Raw genomic sequence first — 21,841 nt, 5'->3', positions numbered from 1 at the left:
GGGACAGCAGTAGCCGGTGTTGGGGATCCTGGATGTGGGGGCAGCCCTGGGTCCATTGTTGAGATGAGGCTCCTTTGCAACTGCCATGTGAGTTTAAGATTTATATAGTGGGTGTGTGTGGTGTGGACACCTGTGTGTGTGTGTGTGTGTGTGTGTGTGTGTGTGTATGTGTGTGTGTGTGTGGTATCTATGCTGGTGTGTATGTGTCTACAAGTGTTCAAAGAGTCAGAAAAGGGTATCAGACCCCCTGGAGCTGGTATTGAGAACTAAAATCAAGTTTTTGAGAAGACTACCTGATGGGGAAGTCTTGTGTATATGTCAATAAAGCACTGTTGGCCAATAGGGAAGCAAGATAGGTGGGACTAGGAGTTGAGGAGGATTCTGGGAAAGAGAGACACAGTCAGCCTTTGAAGTAAGAAGTCTGGACCCTTTCTCCGGTAAGAGAAATACTTAGATTAACAATTATGGAGTACACATTGAAGTCAGAGATAGCCAGTAAGAAACCAAGCAAACGGCCAACAGCTTCATAATTAATATAGCCTCCTGTGTGTTATTTGGGGACTGCAACTGTGGCAGAGCCCAAGAGGCTGGCGGGGGTTAAAAAACCAAAACGGCTGGTGGAGAAAAACAACACGTTACAACTACCAAGTGCTCTTAACCCCTGAGCCATCTCTCCAGCCCCTGTTGTACGATTTTAGATTTGAACAACCTCCCATGCTGCCCTTCCCTGGACGTATTTCTCATAAACCCTTCTCCTCTTATGTTAAATGGGTTGATTTCTGCAGCTTGACATTAAGGCCTCCTGTTAACTTGGTGTTTCTCTTTCAGGGAACTGGGATTGGAGTGAGCAGAGGACCATTCCCCATGACCTCAGTTGCTGCTTTCCTCTGGGTAGATTTCTTTCTTCCTAAGAATGTACAGCCCAGTGGTAGAGCACTTGCCTAGCATGCATGCAGTTCTGAGTTTGATCCCCAGCATGAGAGAAGGAAGGAAGAATGAATGGAGAGAGGGAGGGAGAGGGAGAGAGGGAGAGCAAGCTATGAATGTGCACAGTTCCCACCCCCCCCCACTGGCTTCCTCAGTAGACTTCCAGAGAGAGAGAGACTGTCTGTGCTTTGACTGCCCCAGGCAGCTCCCAAGTAGATTTAATTTGACCAGAATAAAACCTGCTCTTTCAGAAAACAGGGAATTCAGAAGAAAAGAAGAAAAAGAAATCCACAACACCACCCAAGAAGAAAGCCAACCCTCTGTGGGAATATTGTAACAGATGCTGTAATGAGAAACAAACCCAATAACAGTCCTTTGGGGGCAACTTAGCTCTTCCTCGGAACTTGAATTTTGTCAAGCTACAGGGCTTTTACGTCTCCACGTTTAAAAATATGATCAAGCTAGGTCAGAGAAAATGTGCTGTAGGAGAAGGTTTGGGATGCAGGTGAGTTAGCTGCCATTTTTACCCTCGAGACATGGCTACGGCACTGATGTTACAGTTAGGTGACATGGCCACTGTGGCTGACTGGCAGAAGACAAACCTAAACCATAACCAACAGCCCCTCCCAGAAGCCTGCTTACATAGACCCAACCTGGGAATCCCCTTCTATATTTTCCCCGCTGAGGTTTCTGGAACCCCGTATGCTGTGGTAATGTTGGTCCCAAGCAAACCATGCCTCTCTGTCCCCATAATACAGGACAAGGTGACATGGTTATTTTTCTTTTCTACCACTTGACTTTGAGCTATCACTAGAGTTGTCTCTATATTAATTACTTTTCTCACTGCTGCAGTAAAATAACTTGGCTAAAGCAATTGGAGAAAGGGCGTATTCACTGGCTTACGGGGATACAATCCTCTATGGTGGGGGAAAACAGGTTGGCAGGAATGGCTCTTGACCTTAATGGTGAGAATGTTCTATCTGGGCGGATCAGAGAGCAGAGGACAGATCAGAAGGCGTCACTGGTTCTCCCAGATGACTGGGGTGTGCTTATGTTAGCACACCTGCTCAAAGTAGAGGTAGCCTCAATCCCCGTGCAACATGCAGTCCCTGATCCTTCTTTGTTCATGGCGTCTTCTTTTCTATAAGATTTGTCTTATTCATTTTTATTTGTGTGTGTGCATGTGACTATGCACATGAGAGGCCAGGTGCCCGCAGAGGCCAAGTTGCATCAGACAACCTGGAACTGGAGTCAGGTGCTTGTGAGCCTCCCAGTCTGGATGCTGGGATTCAAACTCAGGTCTCTGCATGAGCAGTGCAAGATTTTAGTGATGGAGTCATCTCCCCACCCTCGATGGTGGCTTCTAAGCAATGCTCTGCATGGTCCTCACCCTAACGCACTGAGTTCCAGCAATGCTGCCAACATAGAAACCCCTACCTCGGAACTCTAGTCCTCGAAGTTGAAAGGTGACAAGACCGTTTCCAATTTCAATCAGGTGGACGAAGGCGTTGAGGTCATCTGAAGCCAAGATGAAGCAGTCACCAGAGCTGTAGTTGCCCCAACGGCCAAGCACCAGGTCTCCACAGAGTGACTCCTGCAGGGTCCGTGTCAGGTGCTCATAGAAGATGGAGTTAAGGTTGTTGTCATCACTCCCTGAGGGCAGGCAGAAATGAGACTGGTGAGGATTATACCCGGAAGCAATCCACTATCTTATGCTCAGATCCTGAAAGAGTGAGCTGCCCTTTGATAAGGTCGGAGTCTTTCTGACACAAAAACACCGGTTTCCCACACGTTTTGGTGGATTATCCCGAAACCTCCTGTGTCTTCCCTCTAGACCCTGAGGTAACCTCACACGGATACCTTAATGTCTAACCGCAAGTTGCTTATTCAATATTCAATACTGTGCTAAGCTCAACACTCTGACCTTGGGGGCTGGCAGTGCCTTTGTGCAAGAATGAGGACCAAGTTTGCTCTCTAGGACACATATTTTAAAAAGACAATCATAGTGACAAGATGTAATCCCAACACTAGGGAAGCAGAGAGAAGTGATCCCTGGGGTTCTCTAGCCAGACACGCTAGTCTATTGAGCTAGTTCCAGGCCAGTGAAAGATCCTGACCCAAAAACCAAGGTAGATGGCTCCTGAGGAATGACACTTAAGGTTGACATATTGCCTCCACACACATACATGACACATGTACATGGGCACGTGCACATGCTTGTGTGTGCTGTGTACATGTGTGCAAACGCGTGTGCACACACACACTTTTGATCTCTAGGTCTGCACCTTACTTCTTTACTTAACATCTCCTGTCTCAAATACTCCACAGCTTCTATGCATACAGGACTCTGGGGCTGTCTCAGTGTGCACAATCACAAATAAAACCACTGCAAAACCAAACCAACTTCTCATTGCTCTCCCGTAAACACCTGGACAGGGGACCACCATTCCCACAATGGCTGTCCATTTGTCCATGCCACAGTAGGGACTGGGAGTGTTGGTTCTACACTCTGACTGGCTTGATTCCAGCAGGGGCTGTATGTTGGTTAAGATTCAGCACTCAGTTGGATGGATGGTGAGAGCCAGGGAGAAGGAAGGGTGTTGGAAGGAGATGGAGCCAGGATGCCCCACTTCCCAGTGGGAGGCCATGGCTGTGTGTGGAGGCCTGTGGTGTATTTCCGTGTTCTCCTTGCTGGGCTCTGATGGCAGCTTTCCCTCTCTGGGGTGTCTCAAGATGAGGGCTACAAGAGTTTCAAGGGAAGACGAGACAAGTTGGGAAGTCCATCTGGGATATGCTTTGGTAGATCAAAGAAGGGCTGGGAAGGCCAAATAGAAACTCCAGGACCTTGATTTCAGGAGCAAAGCCAGGTAGACACGGAGCCTCACTGGAGGAAAGACCTAGACGTAAAACTCAAGGCTTCTTGTGTATTGTCCGCTAGAGAGGAGAAAATTCTATGAGGTAAAGGCTGCAGTGGTGACCTGAGTGCCCCCACTTGGCACCCATGGGACACAGAGCATGAGGCTGGCCTCAGCCTGGAGATGTCTCAGCGCACTGACATGGGGAAGAGGACCTGGCTGTTGCTAAGAGACCCATGGGGACAGCTCTCGGATGCAGAGCACCTGACAGGGCGCTGGAGCTGGTTGGAAGCTAAAGTGATGAGCTGAGACATTGGCAGGGGAAACTGCTGATAAGGTGTCAGCACATACTCTTCCATGTTCGAGCCTGCTGACCTGCTCTTACATTCACTGTCAGTGATGAATCTGCTGGCATACAGATACTAACTAAGGATTACTTTCAGTTCTCCGCACTTTTAAAGAAGAGACCTGAGTGAGAGAATTAGCTCTCCTACTGTGCATACTGCTCTGTACTTTAGTACAATAACTAAAAGTAGAAATTTGTCTCAGAACATCTTGGTACACACTGACCACACATCTGCATAATTAGGGAAAATGAGGTATTTATGGCTAGCTGGATACAGGATGTGCTCCTGAGACTGTCCATGTAATGATCCTACTGTGTCACCAAGTCCCACAGCTGCATGCCAGAGACAATCCCATCTCCCTTCCTTTCCCCAGACACTGATGTAAAGTCCCACAAATAATAAGCCTGCTATCTAAGTGCTTCCACACTTTGAACTCTGATTTCGTGCTAATTGTGCTTATGCAGTCTCAATATATATGATCCCAATAAAGATGGTTTCATTTGAGGATGTTTGGCTCTACAGCAATGGGAGAGCAGGATGCATTTGGTAGCTGCTTTCCAGATTTTGTGTCTGATCTTTTCGGGGGCAGGTGTCTTGCGGTCTGATGCTAGGGTGATACTGGGCAGTGGTGGTCAGCTGCCCCCTTCAGGTCAGCTCAGTGATCACAGATCCCAGGAGGGAACAAGTGATATTCTGGGTTGGATTCTTCTACAAAACAGGGATGGGACGTGTGGGCTAGAGGTGCCACAAGCATTTTCAAGTCACATGGAGGTGTCAGAGCATCGTCATAGGTAACCAGCACGAGCACAGGACACACTAGAGAGACAAGTAGAGTGAGGCCTAAACAAAGGTCTACCTTAACTAAATCACACTTTAAATTATGACATTCTGATAAGAGGAAGAAAGACCAATGGCTATTAAGTGAAACCACTTATAGAAAAAAAGAGTTAAGAGTTTCCTAGCAGGTGACTCCAGAGCTTGATGTTTCTGGTGAGCTCTCAATGCTCAGTCCTACAATGGTTCATTCATATAAAGGCCAACACAGGGCCATGTTGTTTTAAAGGATGGAGCCCCACTATGTCACCTAAGCTGGTTTGGAGTTTCTGGTTCTCCTGTACCTGTTTCCTGAATGCTGGAGTTACAGGCATGTGCCACCATTCCCATCCTGAAAGATGTTTTCCTAAGGGACCAGTCCTAATATTTAGAGTCTGCTTGATGTCTACCATACACAAACAACTTAAAATGTCTTCACGGAGTAACTGGATACAGTCACAAACCAATTCTAAATAATGGAGGGCGATTCCCAAAGCAAACCAAGGGGGAGCTGATGAGTTATGCTCAGTTATGCCCAGTAGTCAATGTATTTACTAAGACATGCCTTGACTCTGCCCTGAGCACACAGAACACATTGAACACCTTCCTTTGGCATTTGCCTGCATAGCAAAGAAAGACAAGGTTTAAAGAGGCTGGGAAAATCACTTACCTGGATCCCTTTCCATTTGCACAGCCAATCTTGTGTTGGAATTATCCACACGCCTTGTACTAGATTGGGACACAGAAAAGTAAAAGGTCAATGGTGAGATCCCTGTCCATTAGGCAGTTGGTGTACAGAACAGGTGTGAGATGGGGCAGGCAGGGCGCTAGGGTGCTTATAGAGGAACAGGGACACGCCCACTGGCCAACCCTACAGAGAGAGAGGGGAGTCAGTCACATCCACACAGCACTGGGAAGGGAAGAGAAAGCTTGTTCTTTGCTTCGGGGAGAATGCCTTTGTCTCAAACCATTTTCAACATTTTGAGCATAAAGTTAAAACAAGTGTTTGGACTTCAGGAGAAATGTTGTTCTCTTTCTGAGTTAAAGATTTTATTATTATCATCTCTCTGTGTGTCTCTGTCTCTGTCTCTCTCTCTGTGTGTGTGTGTGTGTGTCTCTGTCTCTGTGTGTGTGTGTGTGTGTGTGTGTGTGTGTGTGTACATGTGCATGCCATGACGTTCATGTGGAGGTCAGAGGACTACTTGCAGGAGTTAGTACTCATCTTCCACCATGTGTACACCGGGGATCAAACTCAGGTCACAAAGTTTGGCAGCAGACACCCACTGAGAATCCCACCAGCCCATTTCAGTGTTCGCACAAAGTATCTGTGCTTCCAATTGGCTCTAGAAAATGCCTGTGGGTAGACAGTATCTCTACCATAAGCTTCTCCAAGTTGGGGGCATACTTACTGGGTTTTTTGTTTTGTTTTTGTTTTTTGTTTTTGTTGAGCCATGAGAACAGCTCTTACAAATGTAGGAAGGGGCAGATTTTCTGCAGCTCTGGCAGGGAAGGGTCACCAGAACAGGGTCCTCCCTCACAGTGCATCTTGTTTCACTGCTCTTAAAAGGCATTAGTGGTGGCCAGCCTTGTCTCTGAGAGTCGACAGTGGGGAAAGGATTTGGTCTGGGCTTCACTCTGTGACCAATCAGAGAATCTCTACAAGTAACTTCTGCATAGAGCAGTGATTCTCAACCTTCCTAATGCTGAGACCCTTTAATACAGTTTCTCATGTTGTGATGACCCTCAACCATAAAATCATTTTTGTTGTTACTTCATAACTGTAATTCCGCTATTGTTATGAATTATAATGTAAATATCTGATATGCAGCCCACAAAGGGATTGTGACCCACAGGTTGGGAGCCACTGGTATAAATACTCAACCTACCAGTATCCCTGAGACAATACCTGTCTTTCAGGCCACATACATCAAGAACCCTGAATGTCAGAGTATGCTCTGCTTGGAAAGCCTGTGTCTGGTTAGCCATCTTTGCATTTCAGACACAGAGTACCAGTCTCATCAGCCTTTCAATGGTAGAGGTTGTCAGTAAGATGAAACTTATGATGCCTATCTGTGATAAATGTGCCCATTTCACATTGTTAAGTTCATTCCACCAACCATTAAGAAAGGCTTTTTGGCAAAACATACCAGCATAAACACAAGGTTTATACACAGGGTCCCACTGACACTTCTGAAGGATTTCTTACTATGATATCTGCCAGAAAGAAAAGCAGTTGTGTTTGTATTCATGTATGTGTATATGCAAGTTTGTGTACACATCTGTGTATGTGTGCCCATGCACGTGTGTGTACATGTATGTGTACACATGTGTGTGTGTGTGTATGCACATGTGTGTCCTTGTGTATACCCAGGTGCATGTGTGTGTGTGTGTGTGTGTGTGTGTGTGTGTGTGTGTGTGTGTGTGTGTGTTTGTCTGCAGGTACAGAAGATAATCCAGGTTGTTGGCCCCAGTGCCTCTCACCTTTTGTTGAGATGGGGTCTCTCATTGACCTGCGACTTCATCACATCAGCCACGCTACCTGGCCCATTAGCTTTCAAGGGTCTGCCTGTCCCTGCTTCCCATCCTGCTATTGGGTTCCCAGGCTCACACTGCTGGGCAAGTGCTTTACTGGCAGAGCCGCCTTCCAAGCCTGTCCAGCTGCCCTTGGTGCTTCACACCTGACTTGGATTTAAACAGCCATGGACCTGCCCAGTGTCATCTAACCAGGAATGTCAAGGAATGTCACTGGAATGCAGACCTCTTGGCTGAACCTGCCTCCTGGGGAATGGATCTGATAGCAAGAATACCAGGATGAGATTATATTTGAATCAACAAAATGGCTCGTCTTCAGAAAAAAAATCAGAAGTAACATTTGCTTCCTTGTCAGCCTCAGACATTTGCCAAGCATCTAGGTATGAACTTAGTGAAGATTCCAAAAGAGGACTGCAGACAAGGACTCTTTGGCTGCAACTCAAAGGCCTTGAATCCCAGCATGTTGCTCCATCCTGCTTCAGTTTCCCTCCCAAACAGCCTCCCAGCATCTCTCAAAACAGCAGAGCCCAGGGCAACAGAAAACCAAGCAAACAACAGAATCCTCCATAATGAAGGTTGAAATCCCATGTCTGCATACTCGGTCCCTAAACGGAATTTTAATTTCACCTTAAGACCTAGGACAAATGGAATTTCCAGCTGCAGAATAAACAATTTTTAAAGTGGGATTGAGCCAAAAGAAAGTCAATTATTCAATTCCTTAGGGAATTTAGACACTTTCTAAAGCTCTGTCCATTGCACTCTTATCTTTGCAAAAGGTGACAGGCTCTTTGGAACACAGAAAGCTCCCTAAGTCCTCATGAGCAATAGCTCAGCCAGGCCTCCTGGTATCCCAGGCCTAGGGCTCTGTCCATCTCCCAGAGGCATGTTATTTGTTCTCTGGACAATCTGAGCTCTCCTCCAGTGATGTCTGCCTGGAAGCCTGATGCTCACAACTCAAAGGTGCTAATTATCTCTGTAATTGGATTTCTGCCTTTAACTGTCCCATCGCACACCACCAGACCTGTTGCTTCCATCCCACCCTTCCCCATCTCTGGGATGCAGGCAAGTCAGTCGGGTACGCTCCTGTGGGTGAGTTTTCAAAACGTGCCTTACAAAGTCACTGTGTCCTGTGGACAATGCCAGCCTGGAGGTCTAAGTCAAGGGCTCTAACAGGCCTCTAAGAGGTCTCTCCAGAGAAGCTGGTCTGTCAGGAGGTAACTCCTCCTGTGTCAGCATGGAGTGCAGAGCACAGAACTGGCCTGTCCCACCCCAATACATCTCCTAAGCTGAATGCCAGCTCCGTCACATGGGTTCAAATGTGCAACTTAAGTAATTTTACAGTAATTTTCTTTGCTGGCACTATTTCACGTTCCCTTTGCCAGCACACACTGGCTGTTCGTGGGAGACATTTCCACATATGTTACGCCGCAAACACTCCTGACTGGAATAAGACAGTAGGCATTTATCCCCGTGGTTAGGAATGAGGGGCCCTTCTCACCTGGGTAGGACTACAATGTTGCTGATCTCAGCGTCTGCGTTTGCATGTCAATTATTTTATTGTTTTTCTATTCCACTTCACGGATCTCCAGTGTATTTGTAAACACTTCCTTCTGCATGCTTGGTTTGGAATTTTTGTTTACTAAACTTTTACAGGGAATGGAGAAGACAGCTACCTCATCTGTCTTATGCCTAGTTTTCTGTTGTATGAAAGAGAAAATAAGGACATCAGACGTGGGCAGGCCAGTTTGCCCTGGGGATGTGAGCTGTGCCGGGGAAGGAAGTGGCAGTAATGTCCCTGCACAGGTGAATCTGGGAAAGGTTTTCTTTCCACCTTTATTGGTATTTAATTTTCAGCAAGATTTCTATAATCTTAAAAATATTCCATAAGCCTATTATATATATGTATATATATAGATAGATAGAGTAGAGAGAGAGAGAACAAATAGTTGTGATTCACAATAACTATCTAAAAAGATAACATTCTGTAACTCTGTTGCACAAAAAAAGATCTAGATTTCTTTTTTAAGTTTTGACAATATTAGAAGGAAATTTTCCTCAAATTTGATGTTTTTCTTTTCTTCCCCCCACCTTTGGGGGGGTGTTGAGACAGGGTTTCTCTGTATAGCTCTATCTGTCCTGGAACCTGCTCTGTAGACCAGGCTGGCCTGGAACTCACAGAGATCTGCCTGCCTCTGCCTCCTGAGTGCTGGGATTAAAGGCATGCCAGCCATATTTGATGTTTCAGATACTAAAACAGGCTGTGCTGCCAGGAGCAGAGGGTCAAAAGTCAACACAAACTGGTACATCCCTTCCTCCCAGCTGCATGCCTCCTGGCAACCTCCTGGCTTACCCCCTTCAGTGGCTCCTTGCCCAGGATGGGGGCATGGCGTGGCTGGGGGCAGTTCTTGAAAACCGCAGCATGGAAGCCCACCACTCCTCAAAAGAGGTTTCCTGACATTTTAAATTTTTCTGCCCAAATAATTTAAGATTTGTGCGTATGTAGAGGACAACTCACAGGAGTCGGCTCTCTCACTCCTTCATGTGGGTCCTGGGGATCAAACTCAGGTCATCAGGCCCAGGAGCAAGCATCTTCACCCACTGAGCTATCTCCCTGGGCCCCAAAAGAATTATCCTTAAAATCTGCAAAGAATTTCCTTTTCCCCCAACCTTAGCGTAAACATAGTTTTCTCACAAAGACCTCCCTGGCTGTGGCAAAATGTGCTCTGATGATACAAAACAAAACAAACAAACAAACAAACAAAATGAGGCAGCAGTGATTTTCAAACACTACCGGCTACAGCACTCAACATGCAAAGGGATGCGCTCCACTCAGTTGGATCCCAGGCCTTCTCCTGGCCTCAGCAGGTGCCTGCACTCATGTGCACATACACACACATAGATACACACACACACACACACACATACACACACACACACACACACACACACGAGGCGAAAATTGTATGAACTAAATCATCAAGAATCATGAAGAAAGATCAGAGAGCTTCATCAATATCATTAAGTCACTCCACTTGTCCTTCCCACAGCCCACTCTGCTTCTAGCAGAAAGAATGACAGTGCCCAGCAGTGTGGCCTGCAGAGTCACTTGAGTCTTGGACGCCCCCCCATGGTGAGTTCTAGGCCTTAGGGAGTTCTAATTGACTAGGTGCTTGGGACATGTTCAATAAGCCTCTTGTCCTTTGTATATTTAAGTCATGCAACAGAGGTAAGTGTAGCTTTAAAGACTGTGTGTCCCAGGGCTTGGGGAATAGCTAAGTTGACAAAGTGCTTGCCTTGGAAACACAAGGACCTGAGTTCATTCCCCAGAACCTAAAGTCTAATCTAACTCAAAAAGCCAGGCCTGGTGATGCTCGATTGTAATCTGAGACAGGCAGAGACAAGTGCAGCTCTGGGGTTTGCTGGCCAGCCAGGCTAGCCCTGCTTGGTGAGTTCCAGGCTAATGAGAATCCCTGTTTCAAAGAACTAAGATGGATGTCTCCTGAAGAACAAACCCTGAGGTTGTCTTTGGATCTCCACCTATGTTTACATACTCACACACATGTAAACACACACACACACACATTCTCTCTCTCTCTCTCTCTCTGTCACACACACACACACACACTCTCTCTCTGACACACACACACACACACACACACACACACACACACACACACACCTGTCTCCTGTCTGTTTTTATCCCCTGCCTTTCTTTGACTGGCATTGACCAGCCTCCATTCCAAGGCTGCAACACTAGTCATGGTTTCCACTGTCCCTGGCTGCCACGCCTTCCCTACAGCTGCCCAAGCCTTGTGCCTCTTTCAGCCATCCTTCACCTTGAGTCTTTCCCGAGGCCCGGTAACCAGGTGCCCCTGAAGAGTCAGCAGCCCCAGACAGCTGGAGAGCAGGTGGGCAAGTCTGGCTCTGCGCACAGCCCCACGCATGGTCTGCTTCACCACTCTGCACTTCTCAGCAAAATGGATCCCAGGAAAACCACACACCATAGCATGAAGGATAGTAAGCCCAGATCAGCCACAGGAGAAACACAGTGCACTGCCTCTCCTCAAAGGCTGCTTTCTTCTGAAATATAGCCACACCGTTGCTCATTGCTAAGTCTCAAGTGTCAGTCCTGGCCCCTGGGGACTGTGTGAGAGCTTCCTCACGGGTCAGCAAAATGGCAGGGATAGGCCAAGATCATCACTTTGCTCAATCAGACCTGGGAGTCCAGGCAAAAAAGAATCCAGGACCTGGAAAGAGATGAACAAACATTTCACCAGACCAGAGAAATGGTTTCTCTCAAGTCTGGTTTGGTGAGCCACTGGCTCAAACTGGAATTATTTGCAAGATCATGAATCAGGGATTACAGGGCTATGGGTGACTCAAAGGCAGCTGCATCACCCAAAAGCCCACCCTCATATGAGTAACGACTCATGAGAGCTGCTCCCTGGATACAGCATGCAGGCAGCCCCACCAGAGAGCCCCCTCTCCTCAGCAATTATTCCTTATAGCACTTTGGCAGAGGCCTCGGAAGTTGTGTATGTTTCGTGACTGTTCAGATACATAAAGCCTGTGGTGGACATTTCCCAGTCCGACCGTAACAGCTGGTTCTAGTCTTGTGCTAGTGGAGCTGTGCCTCCAGTGTTGGGCTTGAACCCCCCTTTCCGCACTGGCAAATCAGTGGGTAGGGAGGATCCCATGTACTGGTTAACTTGGTTCAGTGCTCTGACAAAAACAACTTCCAGAAGGAAGGGTTTGTTTCAGCTCACAGTTTGAGGGTATGGTCCATCATGGAGGGGAGGCATGGAGGCAGGAGTGTGAGGCGGGTGGTCACACCGCATCCCCAGTCAGGAAGCAGAAAGAGATGGAAGCTGTGCTCAGCTCATTTCCACTTTATACTTAGCCCATCAGATGACACTGCTCACACTGACAGTGATCTTCCCACTTCTATTAACCCAGTCTAGAAGCTCCATCACAGATATGCCCAGAGGTGTTCTCCCATGGTGATTCTAAACCTCAGAGGTGTTTTCATAGTGATTGAATTGTAACCATCACATCCCCTTCTATCATGGACCCCACATGACACAGTTCTGACACACCCTCTGACTGGGAACTCTGGACTCCAGATCTCCTATCCTTCTTACTGCACCTGTCCTGCTGTTCACAGTCTCACTACCTTCCTCCTTGGCTCAACTACTCACGGAGACCAGGGCTTTATTGTTCATGGCATTAAAGTCTGCAGACCTGAGGCCAAGGTACCAGTGTGACCAGGTTCTGGTAGAGGCCGCTTCTGGACCGCAGATGGCCAAGCTCCCACTGTGTCCTCACACAGTAGAAAGGGTCTCTTTAAAGAGGACACAAATCTATTCACAGGGGTTCCCCTAATGACCTACCAAAGGTCTCCTTGCCTCCTCCTTCCATAGTGTGGGGTGAGAGGGCAGGGTTTGAACAAACAGATGTTGAGGATAGAGACACAAACTGGAACCCTCAAAGCAACATGAGAGTGTTTTATATTACTCAAGCCCCACAAATCCAAACATACCACAGAACTCTGGGGCCCCTCCCAGGAGGATGAAGAAGCTTTGCAGCCCCCTCCCTGCTTAGATGTGTGCCGTTATTTGGCACTCTGGAGCAGAAAGGCAAGTGGGAATAGGGATCTCCCCCACTTATCCACTTAAGGAAAGCTGCATCAGACCTTCTTAGTGTGACCCCCCCTTCAAAGCCCTCAGACAGTCACTCGGTGTTTCTGGGGGTCTTCAGGACCACATCCCTGCTCTTGTGCCTCTCTTCTTGGAAGTGGAGCTGCTGAGAACCTAGGTAGGGGACACAAGGAAGCTTTCGGGAACAGGGACAAATGAAATTGCAAGCTGACGACTCATTGGGATCTTGCACTGTGGTCTCTCACTCTGCTCAACAGCAACCTGAAGACAGGCACTATGTTTTCATGCCATTACAGGAATCACAGGTTTGACAGCTCAGCATAACAACTGCCAAGATGATCTGGGGTGAGTCACCCAGCACCAGCCTATCTGAGGGTCTCAATGACGCTCAGAGTCAACATCTGCCTAGAGCTCTCCTGCTGCTGTAGGAGTCAGCAGGATGCTTCAGATGGAGTAGGTTCATGCCTTCTCATTCCAGATGTGGCCTTCTTGTGACCAAGGCTACCTGGGATGAACACTTTAACTGGAAATTGCTGAGTGGTGAGTTTCTGCATGTGCATGTGCAAACAAGCGTGCATGTGTGTGTGTGTGTATGTGTGTGCATGCTCTGTGTGCTTTTCTCTCTGTATATGCATGCATGTATATGTGTGCTCTGTGTGACTGTGTGTTCTCTCTGTATGCATGTATGCTAAGAGTACATGCATGTTCTATATGTGTGTGTCCTCTGAGTTTGCACTGTGTTTGTATGTGCATGGTTCTTATGAATGCGATTGTGTTTGTGTGTTATAGGTATGTTCTCTTTCTGTGTGTGTGTGTGTGAGAGAGAGAGAGAGAGAGAGAGAGAGAGAGAGAGAGAGAGAGAGAGAGAGAGAGAGAGAGGGTGGAGGTGGGGGTGGTAAGAGGCTTTGGAATATAACAGAAAGTGTTCAGGGACCAGAAGAAGGGTGGGCTTGGGCTAATATTCTTGGCTGGTCACTGGTTCTATGATCTATATAAGCCATGTATTTTGGTGGGGTTTTCTTGGTCTGTTCTATTGAATAAGGAGAGTGAGACTGCACGGAGTGGGCATCAAGGCTGAAAAGAGTCTGTTAGCCATGAGATCAGTAAACACGGAAAACTGAAGACTTTAGTCACTGCCCTCACTGCCATTCTGGTCCCACTTCACCTGTATCTTTTATTACCAGTGATAGATCTGGGGCTGGCCCTCCCAAGTCCAGCAAAACTGTTACAGCAATGGGACACCTTATCACACAGCTTCATGACTTGTACCTCAGCAATAATGACAACCAAGCAGGAGAAATGTCATTATTTGTCAAAGAACCTGGTGAACAGACTCACTGAAATTATGGAGTAATGGGTCTGTAGGTTGGAGTGTGCAAGTCCCTCCCTGCATCCCATTAAAGGGACACAAATGCACTGTATTACCAGCCCCAAAGCTGCCTGCTTTGTGCTTCAGTAAGTAATTAAGGCCTGGTCGCGTGTGCATTCTAATACTTGGGAAGCCTGGGGCAAGAGGATCACATTAGAACCCAGGGTGAGCTAAGACCTTCTCTCAAAAATGCACAGAGAAGGAGCAAAGGAAGGAAAGGAGGGAGGGAAGGATGGAGGAAGGGAAGCAGGAAGGAGGGAGGGAGAGAGGAAGGAATGAAGCTAGGAAGGAAAAGAGGAAGGAAGGAAAGAAGGAAAAGAAAAGGTCGAGTTTTCCCAGCTTCACCCAAACCTAAACTTCTGGGAAGAGTGTGCTCAGTCAAGTAAACACCTTCCATCTCAGCCTTGAGTGGGAATGGACCCCTCTGCAGAGAGGACATGCTAGTCTACCTGGGGATCACCCCTCTGCAGAGAGGCCATGCTAGCCTGCCTGGGAATCACCCCTCTGCTGAGCAGGCATGCTAACTTGCCTGGCGATTACCCCCCTGCAGAGCAGGCATGCTAGCCTGACTGGGGATCACCCCTCTGCAGAGAGGTCATGCTAGCCTACTTAGGAATCACACTATCTTGCATTCACATGGTGTCTAATGTGTGCTAAGATGCTAATTTGTTTTCTCCTTGCTTGAGTTGATGATCTAGGTCCCATTGTCACCTACATCTTACAGACAAGGGAAGAGAAGCCCGAGGATGCCAACGTTGAATGTCTGGAGCCCAAGGCTGTGCTTTAATCCACATACCCATGGCCTGAACCCTGACACACGCTTATGCTCAAATAAATTGCCTTGTAGCAGAAACTGAAAGACATACTCTACTACTTTCAGGTCAACCTCTGAGCCACAAAAGGCACAAAACAAAGTACCAGCATGGATGAGCAAAGCCTCTGCCCAGGGAAGATGGCTTGGCTCACAGCTCCTCTCCTGGCAGACCTCAACCCTCTTGGACAATTCACTAAGAGGTCTTTGAAACTACGGGGCCTAGGGATGTAGATAGGCAGTAGAGTGCTTGCCTAGTATGCACGTGGCTCTGTCTCTGGTTTTATACCCTACATAAAGAGGGTGCATGCCTGTAATCCCAGCACCAGCAAGGCGGTGGCAGGAAGATAATCAGAAATTGAAGGTTATCCTTAGCTATATAAGAATTTTGAGACCAGCCCAGGAATGCAATAGATCCAGTCTCAAAAAGAATAAAAAAAAAGACACCCAGTAAACCATTGTGCCCATATTGTTTTTGTCCTTAATGAAGAGTGGTGGAGTGGACTCAGTGTGTTCTGGGCTTTGAGCTCCATTCCCATTACCAGAAAATAACAACAACAAAATATTCCATTCCACCACTACTGCCCTGAGGAAACTAGTGGCTCCTCCAAATAGTCAAGGAAAAAAGTGAATAAATGTGTTCTACAGGTTCAGCAATGTACCTGTCTATGCAGAACTGTGGTGAGTGGGCTTGGCATATGCATCGTGCAGCTGAGTTTCTGATGCTCACAGAAGGGACATGGCAAAATGATCCCAGCACATCAAAGCACGTGGGCCGGGACTTGCCCATCACATCCCTTAGGCTAGCAGATTCACACTGCACAGCAGCAGATCACTTATTCATACTATGGCAATAGGAGATTACTGATTCATACTACAGTAATAGCAGATCACTGATTCACACTGCACTAGCAGCAAATCACTGATTTCCACTACAGCAACAGCAGATCATTGATTCATACTACAGCAATAGCAGATCACTGATTCCCACTACAGCAATAGCAGATCACTGATTCATACTACATAAGCAGTAGATCACTGATTAACCACACTAGCAGCAAATCCCAAATTTATACTGTGAACTGGGGAACAATGGGAGGATGTGAATAGTCCCAAACATCCCAGAGGTCAGGGAATAGGTACGTGGAGTATAGCAACTTAGCAGTGATGTTAGGTTCTTACTTATAGCTTCTCTCCCAGAATTTCACTGGCCTGACGTAGGATGTGATGAATATGACACTCCCAAGGAAAGGGCTCAGGGGTGTAGAGAAGATCGAGGTGGCGAATGTCTGGAAGAAAAGCATGGCCGAGTCTGAGAGGATGGGGTTAAGGCAGAATACATGCTGTCATTACCAGAGTTTTAAAATGCTATTTCCATGGTCATGGTGTCACATAGCAGTAATCCCGGGATTAGCCAGCTGGAACAGAAGCAAAAGATCATTCCAGCTACAGCAAGAATTCAAGGCTAACCTGGGCTACAATAAAGATCTCTACACTGACCTCTAGCTTCCACATGTATGTGCATATGCACACATACACACACACACACACACACACACACATAAAAAACTAGGAACTCCAGGGAAAGGAGGTGTAGGTAGAGGAAGGGAATGAGTGAAGAGACTGTCTATGGGACAATGAATGGAGTATTCAGCTGAACCGTGACTAGTAGCACCAATACAGACCCTGGAGTGCCTCCTAGAGCAGTGGTCACCCAAAGCCTTCTTCAGTCCCTTCCAATAGAAAGGGCCCAAAGGTTAGCCTACAAGGCAGATGACCGGTTAAAAGTATAATTAAAATGAAATCCTCAACACCAATAATTAAATATTTTATGAAAATCATTAAGCGCTTAAAGGGATGTGGCAAGTTGCCTTCCCACAATGCACATTTAGTGGCGATAATGCCTGTCTAATTATGAGAGACGATAGCCGGGCACGGTGTCTACACATGTTAAAAGGGTGTGTTTTTCTCTCCAGAGGCTGGAAGCCCAGAAGCCAATGGAGGTGGCAAGGGAGAAAACATGATAGAACTGGAGAAAGCAATTTATCCACCAGTGCCCTGCTTGCTGGAAAGCTAATTCAATTCCAAAATAGAGCAAATTACTCTGTACTCGATGTGGGATGGAGCACACATTTCTTAATAGGGTGATGAGATAATTAATGTTTGGCAAGTAGTTGGGATCCAGGCTGAGATTCAGGGGTCTGACATCTTGTTTTGAACTGTTATGTATACCTAGATTCTCCACCTTCATCTCATATGGTCTCTTGGTGTTTAGAGTTCCAACCATCATCGCTGAACAAGGGTGGAGAGGTCTGCGGACAAGGAGAAACTTTGGAGGCAGTGGCTAGCACAGGGGCAGTTGGAAGGCCGTGCCTTAGCAGAAGGGAATAATTGACGTCAAAGGACCAGTTTTAGGGAAGAGATGGAGGAATAATCTAAAACTGGTTGTCAAATATCCTATACAATATGCATCTTGAATATTTCCATTTCTTGCATGTGTGCGTGCGTGTGTGCATGCGTGTGCTTGCGTACGTATTCATGTGAAGGCCAGAGCTCAATTTTGAGTGTCTCTCCTCAAACACTGCCACTTTGTTTTTGGAGGTAGTGTCTCCCATTGACCTGGAGCTCACCGAGTAGGCTGCTAAGTCTACTGACTAGTGAGTTCCAGCAATCTGCCTGCCTCTGTCTCTCCATCACTGAGATTACAAGTACCCATCAACATATCCAGCCTTTGTGTACATGCGTTCTAGGAGTCTAACTCAGGTTCTCATGTTTGCAAGACAAACACTCTATTCTGAATTATTTCCTAAGCCCTAATGCCTCCTTGTCTTAAGAGGAGATGTCTACAAATAGAAGTGTTTGGCTTTAAGCCATGCTGCAGGCTGGCTTATTTGATTCTCTGGGAATTGATTGGCTGAGTAGTCAACACAGATTCTGGTATGATCCCGACAGGCAGCCAAACCACGAAGCCGACAAGAATAACTGGGGCCCATGCTTACCTATCAAGCACAGATATTGACAGGAAACTCCACCAGTCATGAAATGCTGGGGATCTGAGCTCCCCACTTTAAACTGTCACCATGGCTCCTCAACTATGCATTTGTATTTCATTGATAATTTTCATTTAAGAAACATACTTGAAATTCCAGATGAGAAATTTAGACATACTCCAGAAATAAGGAATCACCTCAGTCTTTCACCTTATTATCCTTGTATAAAGGACTTTGTTTAGGAAAACAAAACGGCTAGCAGTTGAAGGATAGTGCAAGCATTTTTTCCCTCTTAACTTCTTCTGCCAAACAACCTTGAAAGGTTCGGAAATATCAAAATAGGTCTAAGAACAGGAATACACCATGCTCTGCAAAAGTAATCATCAGTTTCACTCACCCAGCTATGACCCCTGCAGACGATGCCCATTGTTACAATAGTGGCACAAGTATTAGGGGATTAACCAACAACTTTTAGAAACTGCATTTAAGGCTCACTCTATGAGATTGAATTCATATCTCACACTATCAATGTGGCCAAGAACAGGAGACAAAATAGGCCATGGGTCCAATGGGAACACCTACAACTATTATTCCGCTAGATGAACACAGCAATATAGCTACTTCTAATGACACATTGCTTTACCCATAGGTCAGTGCAACTCTCAAACCCCATCAGAGAAGATTGTTCTTGCAGCAGAAGGTAATTAACATTAGACATACAAGTGGACAATGTGCGGAGAGAGACTTTAGAGTGCACAGCCCTGAGTGGAATGTCTGTTAGAACATCCTCTCAAGACTGTGGGAGAAGGGTCAGAAAGATTGTAAGAGCCAGAGGTGGTGAATGATTTAAAAATATTTTAACGAATTTTTTAAAACTGTAAAAATCTAGAGTACATTATTGCTCAGTGATTATCACAAGTATGTTTCTGTCCTGATCACCAGGCTGAGTAAGGAATCTCCTGTGAGGAATTCCAATTAACCTGAAATTTTCATGGGATCCAAGCTCCCAGTCTTATTTACAGTGGCAAACAGCACCCAGAATCATTTCCAGAGCGTAGTCTGTGGTACCTTCACCAGAGGGCACCAACATAACCACAGTTTCTGTGTCCATCTGTACTGGTTGGTTTCACCTGTCAACTTGACACAACCTTGATATAACCTGGGGAGAGCCTTATTGAGGAACTGTTTAGATCAGGTTGTCCTATGGGCATGTCTGACGTGGACTGTCTTGATTATCCACTGAGTTGGGAAGACCCACCCCGAATGTGGATGACACCATCTCATGGACTGGACTGTATGAAGAAAGCTGAGCTTAAGACAGCAAGCAAGCAAGGATGCATTCTTTCTCACTGCTCTTCACTGTGGGGGTGATGGACTCGCTGCTTGAGTTTCTGCCTTGACTTCTCAGTGACAATTCCACAATAACCTGGAATGTAAGTCAAATAAACCCTTCCCTCCCTAAGCTGCTTTTGGTCAGAGTGTTTGTCATGGCAACAGAAACAAAACTAGAATACTGTCTCAGGACTCAACCCTGAATCTGACCTTGAAGTTAAGCTGAGCCCAGGGATCTATTTATTCATCTTTCAGGTTCCTCCCAGGGTTCTGATGGCAGTGACCTTGCGCTTCGAGATCAAAAACACCGGTATAGAAAGTCTAAAACTGGTGGCACAGGAAACCCTGAGGGACAAATTTTTACGCTGACATCAGGAAACACTGCATTACTCCCTCTCTTCAAGCGTATTCTGGTACTTTCTTTGTTTTGCTGTAGTTTTGAGGCAGGGTCTGGCTATGTAGCCTGACTGGCTTGGATCTATGTAGGTCTGACCCACCTGGAACTTGAAGGCAATCCCCCTGCCTCTTCCTCCTGAATGCTAGGATTTCTGGTGTGTATCACCATGAATGGCTTTCTTCAATCAAATTCTCTATGTCTCTCCACAGTTGGGCATAAAATTTAGTTATCTGTGTCAATGTGATCATTAGAAATGGCATCTCCAACTTGTTTTGAACTGAATTAAATCGATTTAAAACTAATTATCATTATGGAAACATATTAAAAATGTACAGAAAACAGGTCTGCCTAGTGAGCACAAAATAAAACCATGATTAATTTTGTAGTCTCCAAAAGTACTTAGGGGTATTTCTACTTGCGTCTAATTCTAGATTTCTTAATATTGACAAAGTAGATATAATAACTATATTACATAACAATATAATAAATAAATCACTGACTTCATTAATTCTATCCATAAAGTTTAAGGGTAAATAGATGTATACAAGTTTGCTTAAGTCAACTCAATTATTTTAATCAGTTATTTTAATTTAAAAGGCCAACTCTCTGACTGCGTACCTGGAGTTGGGAGGCTCAGAAAAAAGTTGGACCAGCAAAATGGTTTGGCAGGTAGAGATACTTGTCCCCAGTTAGATGGTCTGAGTTCTGTTCCTGGGACCCACATTTCAGAAGGGGAGAACCAATTTCTACAAATTGTTCTCTGACCTTCATATTTGCACTAAGGCACATGTCTCCCACTAAATAAATGAAATGTTAAAAAAAAAAAAAGTAAAAATAACCCCTGAGAGAACATGCATTGAGGAGCAGGCAGAGTCCAGAATGACACAATGTCTTTTAAGGTTAAATGGCCTGAAGCGGGGACCCAGACTGCTTCTCCTACACCTATTAAAATGTAATCAGACAGATTTTACAGTGCTGTTACTGCCGGGTCAGTGGAAAGCTTGTCCCTGTAAGACGCAAACCTCTGCTTGGCAGGTGAGAGCAAGCAGAAAGGATACGAGGGATGGCGAAGAGCTGGGCAAACACGTGAAAGGAAGAACCCCAGGCCATCTGCCAAGGGGCCACATAGGCCAGGACAAACTGCAGTTTGTGAAGCAGGTCCCCAAGCTGAAAACAAAGAGAGACAGGTTAGAGAAGACAGCGCTGGCCCTGGTCACCACATCAAATCATTTAAGGGACATTGGATTTTTGGGGTAGAATCCATGAGATCGCTGCTTGCTTCTAAGTCACAGCATCATCTGTCCAGCCGCTGATGAGAAACAGTGTTTGATGTGGATGCTTCACGGAGGCCACAGGTCAGCCAGAAAGGCTCGTCAGGTTCATCTCAGCAGATCCACATACTGGCTCAGTGTCTGCCTTTCTTAGCGCAATAGTCACAGCTCGGTCTGCTGTCCTACACAGGGGTCCTTTTTAGTGGGAGGTTTATGCAAAACCCATCATTCTTGATGTTTCTCAGGTTTGGGTGTGTATGTGTGTGCTAGTATGTGCATACACACGTGCAGGTGCACAAGTGTGTGCATGCACAGGAAGAACAGACTTCAACTCTCATGTCTTTCCTCTGGTGCAGTTCCCTTTATTTACTTCTCTCTCTCTCTCTCTCTCTCTCTCTCTCTCTCTCTCTCTCTCTCTCTCTCTCTCTCTCTCTCTCGTGTGTGTGTGTGTGTGTGTGTGTGTGTGTGTGTGTGTGTACCTGTATGGGGAAGCCTCAGATGTTATTCCTCTATCTACCTGTCTATCACCTATCTGTCTAT

General features: G+C 46.2%; 1 protein-coding gene across 4 annotated transcripts in view; it reads right to left on the bottom strand.

Annotated features, from left to right (window-relative positions):
* Positions 1–21,841, bottom strand: part of Pcnx2 (pecanex 2) — a 173,913-nt gene that overhangs the window by 46,186 nt on the left and 105,886 nt on the right. For all 4 annotated transcript variants that reach the window (XM_005064691.4, XM_013122036.3, XM_040755299.1 and 1 more), the window contains exons 22-25: positions 21,089–21,197; positions 16,494–16,623; positions 5,613–5,671; positions 2,365–2,580 (exon numbers count right to left, since the gene is read on the bottom strand). In XM_005064691.4, coding sequence (XP_005064748.1) covers positions 2,365–2,580; positions 5,613–5,671; positions 16,494–16,623; positions 21,089–21,197 — 514 coding nt within the window. The remainder of the gene's footprint in view (positions 1–2,364; positions 2,581–5,612; positions 5,672–16,493; positions 16,624–21,088; positions 21,198–21,841) is intronic.

Source organism: Mesocricetus auratus, unplaced genomic scaffold (genome assembly GCF_017639785.1).
Source record: "Mesocricetus auratus isolate SY011 unplaced genomic scaffold, BCM_Maur_2.0 Super-Scaffold_100013, whole genome shotgun sequence".
NCBI classification, from domain to species: Eukaryota; Metazoa; Chordata; class Mammalia; order Rodentia; family Cricetidae; genus Mesocricetus; species Mesocricetus auratus.
Note: the sequence above shows the minus strand (reverse complement) of the source record. Positions and strands in the feature narration are given on the sequence as shown.